Source organism: Monopterus albus, unplaced genomic scaffold (genome assembly GCF_001952655.1).
Source record: "Monopterus albus unplaced genomic scaffold, M_albus_1.0 scaffold154.1, whole genome shotgun sequence".
Lineage (NCBI taxonomy): Eukaryota > Metazoa > Chordata > Actinopteri > Synbranchiformes > Synbranchidae > Monopterus > Monopterus albus.
The window spans coordinates 934,327-943,065 of NW_018128034.1; the positions used below are offsets into that span (position 1 = coordinate 934,327).

General features: G+C 39.7%; 1 protein-coding gene across 1 annotated transcript in view; it reads right to left on the reverse strand.

The window, feature by feature from the left end:
* LOC109968581 (uncharacterized) overlaps positions 1 to 8,739 on the reverse strand; it is a 37,166-nt gene that overhangs the window by 22,704 nt on the left and 5,723 nt on the right. Inside the window, exons 8-11 of the mRNA XM_020614938.1 lie at positions 7,568 to 7,699; positions 7,314 to 7,457; positions 2,764 to 2,899; positions 554 to 704 (exon numbers count right to left, since the gene is read on the reverse strand). Of these exons, the coding sequence (XP_020470594.1) occupies positions 554 to 704; positions 2,764 to 2,899; positions 7,314 to 7,457; positions 7,568 to 7,699 (563 nt within the window). The remainder of the gene's footprint in view (positions 1 to 553; positions 705 to 2,763; positions 2,900 to 7,313; positions 7,458 to 7,567; positions 7,700 to 8,739) is intronic.

Below are 8,739 nucleotides of genomic sequence, written 5' to 3' on the forward strand. Positions count from 1 at the left end.
TGTAGAAGATAATTATCAAAGTATGTAATTATGTATGAATGTTAACAGTCTGTAATATTCTTTAGTATATCACTAGCGTGGTGTAGAACAAAATTATCTATGTAGTAATACTGCTTGCAAACCAATAATGATAAGATGATGTTATGGGGTAGGACTAGATAAGTCTAACTTCTTCCTACTCCGTTCAAGCATGTACTAGGTATAAGCAAATTGATATTGCATTTGTGGATATGTGTGAAATTATGTGTGTTGACATATTGACTGTCTTTACATGTTTGAAAGAATAAATCAAATCAAATCAAATCAAATCAAAAAAATGTACTGCAGCATACTGCACGCATGAAGAATATACCGCAGGTAGCAAAGACTGATCACTTTGGACTACCAGCAAACTAAAAAATTGTTACTATAATCACCATTAGTAGATATTTTAACATCGTTAGGCCATGGATGTAACCTATAAAACACTGTATAACAAAGTTTCGTACCCAAATGTGTTACTTTTTTGTCACTAACTTTACCATATTTTATTAACAAGAAATTTAATACATACTTCTGACAAGTCATGCTGTGATGAAAGATCCAAAGATAGTATGTTGTAACTGAAGGATGAACACTGAGCAAAATTTTCTCCAAGTCAGTGGCTCTCTTGAGTGATGTTTCTTTCAAAACCTCTTCGGTGCAGTTTGGAATCTTTTCTCCATCTTAACAGAAGAAAGGACAAAAGACAAAAAAAACATATCTTAATAATACATAATCGCTTCCTGATAAATTACAGAGACGAGAAAAGAAAAGAAAGACCAAAAATATTTTTAACCTAATGTATTACTCACAAACACTTTACTGCCAGGTATTGCACTCTCACTCCACAGTTCTGTTTTATTTTGACAAAGTATGCACTTCCTGATTTCACTTATGCATCTCTCATCTTTTTACTTTCAGATGGAGTCCCACTTTTCTATGCTCCTGTTCCCTCCAGTCTTCTTGCCACCCTTAGCATTTATCACCTCCTTTTTTCCTTTGATGGCTGCTAGACTGTTGTCAGCTATTGCAGGGGAAACCCTGCTCTCCCCACCACGCTCTGAACAGCTCTCCTTCATGTCAGGCTACTCACTGTCTTTAATTACTTCATGTATTGAATTATCTGTTTGATTTTGTTTATCAAGATTATTTTGTCAAGATTGTTTTGGGGAAGCCCTGTGAAAGCTTATATAGTAATCTCTGTTTGTCTGACAATTAAAAAAGAGATGCTCATCAAGGTCCTGTCTTTTTGTTTGCATTTGGATCCTGAATTCTAAAACTGTGACAGAACAGTGTAGCCATTATGGACCCAGCAGACACAAGTGGTGTACTTGGATAACTCGCGGCCAAAAAGGAAACAATTAAGACTCACAAGCAGCAGCTGTAAAAGCTAATCAACTGCCTGCAACATTTAACCCTTCGGCCAGAGGATTTGGGGAGTCCCCAGACTGCTCACCTTGTGCCGCCATTGCATACAGTCCCAGAACCATCACTGCCCCCACTGAAGCGTTACTTGGGTGAGCCTGATTCCTTTGTGGCCTTCATTACCCAGTGTACTGTATATTGATCTTTTCTCTCCAGCCCTCCACTTTTCCCACAGAGGAGTCACGTGTGGCTTACATAGTATCTGTCCTCACTGGCTGAGCCCGCCAGTGAGCAACAGCCCAGTGGAAAAATACATCAGAGTCCCTAGCAGCTGGTATTATGACCTTCTTCTTTTTGGAGAAGGATAAGTTACTACATTTCTGCACTGACTATTGGATGGATGACATCATGGTAAAAACAGGCACCCCCTGTCACTCATCTCCACTGCATCAAGGTGTGTATACAGTATTGGTCAAGATTGTGTTGGGGAAGCCCTGTGAAAGCTTATATGGTGATCTCTGTTTGTCTGACATTAAAGAGATGATCATGAAGGTCCTGTCTTTGTGTTTGCATTTGGGTCCTGAATTCTCTCACTTTACAATAATAGACTCCTAGGCTTGACCTGTCCAGGGTGTACCCCGCCTTTAGCCCAATGCCGGCTGGGATTGGCCCCCCGCCCCCCCCCGCCCCCTCTCGGGACTAAGTGATATAGAAAATGAGATGAGCTGAGACTCCCAGGTTTAGGGGCACTGTTTTGAACCCAGCCTTGATGAGGGTTGTTTTTTTTTTAACTGTTGGCTTGTTTCAACCCACACTAAAGCTAAATTTCACCATAAAACCTGTTTATATAAATCCATTATTAAACTTTATACACAGTATAAATGATTACAATGTACTGTATAGTTTGGCCAACAAATTTAATGTTAAACTTTTTTCTTTCTAATAGTTCTGATAAAGTGGGACTGTTTTGGTTGTGCTGCACTGCTGGACTTTGATGCAGGAATATCATGTCGCAATATCTTAGCAATTAAGATATAAATAAAATGTTAATGTAACCTGTATAATGATCAGTAGGCAATCATACTATGGCAGTCGCTCAGGAGGTAGAATGGGTTGCCTCTTAACCCCAAGGTTGGTGGGTTAGTCCCAGGCTTCTCTATGTCCAAGTGTCCTTGACATTATATTGAACCTCGCTGCCAGTAATGTCACAGGTGTGTGAATGGCAAATAGCAGCACATAGAGTGCTCATCCATGTATAAAAAAGTGCTATACAGGACAAGTATTAACACCATATAAATGTAAGACCATTTACCCAAAACATCACAAACCAAAATGCTTGCTAAAGAATTATAAAACTTAAGAGGTTTTGTTTTTTACCTTTGATTTTCTGCAGCACATCTGCTCTCTCCAGTGCACCTGGTATTCCTGGCACATTGACTGGTTCACGGAAACGGCTACCGTTTTCAGAAAACAGAGAATATGGTGCAAAGTCCTCATATTCTGATGTGTCTTTCTGTCAAAATGATACAAGGGAGTGATACACCGTTGATATTTTGCCTGGTTTTTACTGGGTGGGGGTCGATGTTTGTCCATCTTTTTCTTATTTATTTTTATTTTTTTTTGCATGTAACAACTTCGGTTTCTCTCACTCGACCTGTCTCCTCTGCTTTGCTCTGTGTGGATGTGTGTTTTCTTGTACTTGCTATGTGTTGGTTTTTTTTTTTTTGGAAGGTGAAGACATTTTGGCCAGACCTCCTCAGCTCGTGAAACACCTTTTTGAGGGTTAAGACTTGGTTTTATGGTTCACTTTAGAATTAGGTTTAGTGTTAGGTGTTAAAATAAGGGTTATAGTTAGGCATTTAGTTCTGATGGTTAAGTGTTAGGGTAAGGGACTAAGGAATGCATTATGTCAATGAGTGTCCTCACAAAGATATACAGTGCCTTGCGAAAGTATTCGGCCCCCTTGAACTTTGCGACCTTTTGCCACATTTCAGGCTTCAAACATAAAGATATAAAACTGTAATTTTTTGTGAAGAATCAACAACAAGTGGGACACAATCATGAAGTGGAACGAAATTTATTGGATATTTCAAACTTTTTTAACAAATAAAAAACTGAAAAATTGGGCGTGCAAAATTATTCAGCCCCCTTAAGTTAATACTTTGTAGCGCCACCTTTTGCTGCGATTACAGCTGTAAGTCGCTTGGGGTATGTCTCTATCAGTTTTGCACATCGAGAGACTGAAATTTTTGCCCATTCCTCCTTGCAAAACAGCTCGAGCTCAGTGAGGTTGGATGGAGAGCGTTTGTGAACAGCAGTTTTCAGTTCTTTCCACAGATTCTCGATTGGATTCAGGTCTGGACTTTGACTTGGCCATTCTAACACCTGGATATGTTTATTTGTGAACCATTCCATTGTAGATTTTGCTTTATGTTTTGGATCATTGTCTTGTTGGAAGACAAATCTCCGTCCCAGTCTCAGGTCTTTTGCAGACTCCATTAGGTTTCCTTCCAGAATGGTCCTGTATTTGGCTCCATCCATCTTCCCATCAATTTTAACTATCTTCCCTGTCCCTGCTGAAGAAAAGCAGGCCCAAACCATGATGCTGCCACCACCATGTTTGAGAGTGGGGATGGTGTGTTCAGGGTGATGAGCTGTGTTGCTTTTATGCCAAACATAACGTTTTGCATTGTTGCCAAAAAGTTCGATTTTGGTTTCATCTGACCAGAGCACCTTCTTCCACATGTTTGGTGTGTCTCCCAGGTGGCTTGTGGCAAACTTTAAACAACACTTTTTATGGATATCTTTAAGAAATGGCTTTTTTCTTGCCACTCTTCCATAAAGGCCAGATTTGTGCAGTATACGACTGATTGTTGTCCTATGGACAGGGTCTCCCACCTCAGCTGTAGATCTCTGCAGTTCATCCAGAGTGATCATGGGCCTCTTGGCTGCCTCTCTGATCAGTCTTCTCCTTGTATGAGCTGACAGTTTAGAGGGACGGCCAGGTCTTGGTGGATTTGCAGTGGTCTGATACTCCTTCCATTTCAATATTATCGCTTGCACAGTGCTCCTTGGGATGTTTAAAGCTTGGGAAATCTTTTTGTATCCAAATCCGGCTTTAAACTTCTCCACAACAGTATCTCGGACCTGCCTGGTGTGTTCCTTGTTCTTCATGATGCTCTCTGCGCTTTAAATGGACCTCTGAGAATAGTCTCAGTCTGCACGCACAGTGCAGGTGCATTTATACGGAGTTTCTGTAGAGAATTGTTGTAAGGCTGGAGAAGTTACTATGTCTGCATTATACCAGTTAAAGTATGGAGTTTCTCGACTACCCACTTTGTTTAGGGTGTTACACGTCTGTTTTCATTGGTTCATATACTGTTTGAATTTCTCCTCCATAGATATGTAAATTAATGTCGTTGCAGTTCGTCTTGCTGCCTGCTTTCATATTCTGCCTCGAACATGTCAGGTAGGATTTGAGGTATTATCTTTGTCGAAAACATAGTTCGTCTCTGTTTGCTTATATGTTGTCCTGGCGTCCTGACCGGTTTTGTGTCAAGATGGGTTTCCCCTCTTCAGAACTCGGTTTCATGTAGTGTTTGTGGTTCGGGGATAGGCCATGCCCTTGATAAGGACACAAAAGAATAGCAGGCAAGGTGCAGGACCATTGACTGTATATAAAAACTGGACAAACCAACAATGATGTCACCAATTGGTTCTGAAGAGCAGTTTTGATGCCCAAGCCTGGACATTGCCATATTGCCACCTGTTAGGTCTAATCCAAAAATGGGCAAAGAAGCAGAGCTTGAGTGGAGCTGTTTACAGCTAGTGGCTAGCCACCTATAGTGGAATCCTCCAGGCTGTCACTCAAAGTGACCACGCCCTTAAAAACTTTAAGTCTCAATATAATTTCTTTTAGTCTCAATATAATTTAAATGGGCGAGTTATTAAAAAAAATTCACCCTCTGTACAGTTTTTGTGGCAGACTGTAAATATATTTATTTCTGCTGTAAAGTTGGGAAATTAATCATGGGAGTCTATGGGGATTGACTCCTTTTTGGAGTCAGCCTCAAATGGCCATTCAAGGAACTGCAGGTTTTGGCACTTCTGCAATGGCTTCATTTCTCAGCCTTGGAGGTTGCTTCTTGTGCAGGACAGTGAAATGCTTATAAGACATGCCTGCTTTGTGCCCTTCTTTTTATGGGGTGGGAAATTGTGTTGACAGGGCAGGCCATCCCACCAAATGAATGGTAGGGGCAACACTAGGGCTGACCTGTTTCAACCTAACTAGGTCTTCATCAGGGTGGAAGCATAATTAATTATATACACCCGGTACTTTTTATGAATAGTACCCCAGAAGTAGTAAAACACAATCACAGCAATATACAGTCAGGGAAAAAATTATTTGAACCCCAGCTGATTTTGTAAGTTTGCCCACTAACAAAGAAATGGTCAGTTTACAATGTCAATGGAAGGTTTATGTGAACAGTGAGAGACACAACAATAACAAAAAAATCCAGAAAAATGCATTACGAAAAAAGTTATAAAGTTATTTGCATTTTCATGAATGAAATAAGTATTTGATCCCTTTGCAAAACGTGCTTTAGTACTTGGTGGCAAAACCTTTGTTGGCAATCACAGAGGTCAGACATTTCTTGTAGTTGGCCACAAGGTTTGCACACATCTCAGGGGGGATTTTGACCCACTCCTCTTTGCAGATCCTCTCCAAGTCATTAATGTTTCATGGCTGATGTTTGGCAACTCGAACCTTCAGCTCCCTCCACAGATTTTCTATGGGATTAAGGTCTGGAGACTGACTAGGCCACTCCATGACCTTAATATGCTTCTTCTTGAGGCAATCCTTTGTTGCCTTGGCTGTGTGTTTTGGATCATTGTCATGCTGGAATACCCAACCACGACCCACTTTCAATGCCCTGGCAATTATATTAGAAAACACGTACATAAGTTTGAGACCTTTAAGAGCTCCGGTTTAGATGAATGCCTTCAGCTTCCACCACATACGGAGAAATTAATCTCTTGAATCTACTCAAGCCTGATGTCTCTGAGTCCAGCAAGCACCTCTCCAATAAAGTCTAAATGGGAGCAGGAAATGGGTAATAAAATTTCAGATACATATTGGGAGACAAGCCTGGAAAATATCTATAGGTGCTCTTATAATGCGAGGTATATTTTAATCCAATTTAAGATTCTGCACCGCCTTCATTTCTCTAAAGAACAATTACACAAAATCTATCCTGAGGTATTTCCCATATGTGATAAGTGTTCCTCTGCAGAAGATATGTTAAGCCACAGTTTTGCTCTATGTCTCCAAGTTCAAAAATATTAGATTGATATTTTCGATTTGATATCCAAAATTCTCCATAGACAGGTCTCTTTTATACAGGTAACGAGCTGAGAGGGCTCCCAATGTCAGCTTGTTACCTGTATAAAATACACCTGGGAGCCAGAGATCTTGCTGACTGATAGGGGATCAAATACTTATTTCATTCATGAAAATGCAAATTAATATAGAACTTTTTAGTAATGCATTTTTCTGGATTTTTTTTTTGTTATTGTTGTGTCTCTCACTGTTCACATAAACCTACCATTGACATTGTAGACTGATCATTTCTTTGTTAGTGGGCAAACTTACCAAATCAGCTGGGGTTCAAATAATTTTTTCCCTGACTGTACATACACCATACTGACACGAAAAGTTTGATATCATACAAATTTCTAATAAAAAAAATCCTGACATGATTAAAATACCAAAGGTTTACCTTAACATTAGGTTGCAGTAAGCAAACATCAGTTTCCTGGATATTAGAAAGGAAGCCAATTATTAGCTTGTTAATGCTGAAATAAAACCTGGATACCTCAACACCTATGTGACTTTTGACTCATCCTCTAAACTAATTTGGAAATACCTTTGCTTCTGACAAGAGATATGCCCAGCAGTATGTTGAGTACTCAAAGACATCAAGGTCCTCAATGATCTTATCCCCGTAGTTTGTTCCAAGCTTTGGCAGAATCTCTCTAAAGAGAGTGTACAAGCCTTCAACCACTGCAATCTACAGGAAAAACAGAGGACAAAATTTTATCAGATAAAATAAAATCACATTTTCTCAAGGTCACCGCTGGGAAAAAACAGGTAATAAGATTAATATTACACTACTTGTACCTTTTGAGTCCTTGATAAGATTTCATTCTTACAGAGTAACTGATTCAAACTTTGGGCCAGAGGGTGACATCCCGTTAGTTTTCGTATGTAGCCAATCAATTTCTTGTGTGAAACCACTAGAGGCGTGTATTTCTAGGGAAGAGAAATATTATTGAAATATAATTAAAAACAAGCAAAATTACTGTGAAGTAAAAGAGTGACATGAGTATTTTTAATGCACAGAAGGAAATGAAGCTTTTAATATCAAGTTCAAGATCAAGTTAATCTCAAGTTCTCCACTGTCACACAGTCGGCAGCTTTGGCTTCATCATAACCCCCCAAGATTTTTTTTAACAGAATTTTCAGTTTTCTTTATTGCAATGTCTTTTTATTCTACATTTTATGTAGCTCTGTATACACATTCATATTGATCATTGCAAATTAATCTATACCTGTCAGCATGCATTTAGTTACTTTTTTATTAAACAGTTGAAGATGAGAAGGTATTTTTTAATGTGGATACTCTCATCTCATTTTCTATACTGCAGAGTCGGACGGGGGGGGGGGGGCGCGGACACGACTATGGTCCCAGCTGCCTTGAGATCATTGACAAGTTCCTCCCGAGTAGTTCTGGGCTGATTCCTCACCGTTCTCATTATCACTGAAACTCCACGAGGTGAGATCTTGCATGGAGCTCCAGACCGAGGGAGATTGGCAGTTAATTGATGTTTCTTCCATTTGCGAATAATCGCACCAACTGTTGTCACCTTCTCACCAGCTGCTTGGCGATGGTCTTGTAGCCCATTCCAGCCTTGTGTAGGTCCACAATCTTGTCCCTGACATCCTTGGAAAGCTCTTTGGTCTTGGCCATGGTGAAGAGTTTGGAATCTGGATTGCTTGATTGCTTCTGTTGACAGGTCTCTTTTATACAGGTAACGAGCTGAGAGGGCTCCCAATGTCAGCTTGTTACCTGTATAAAATACACCTGGGAGCCAGAGATCTTGCTGACTGATAGGGGATCAAATACTTATTTCATTCATGAAAATGCAAATTAATATAGAACTTTTTAGTAATGCATTTTTCTGGATTTTTTTTTTGTTATTGTTGTGTCTCTCACTGTTCACATAAACCTACCATTGACATTGTAGACTGATCATTTCTTTGTTAGTGGGCAAACTTACCAAATCAGCTGG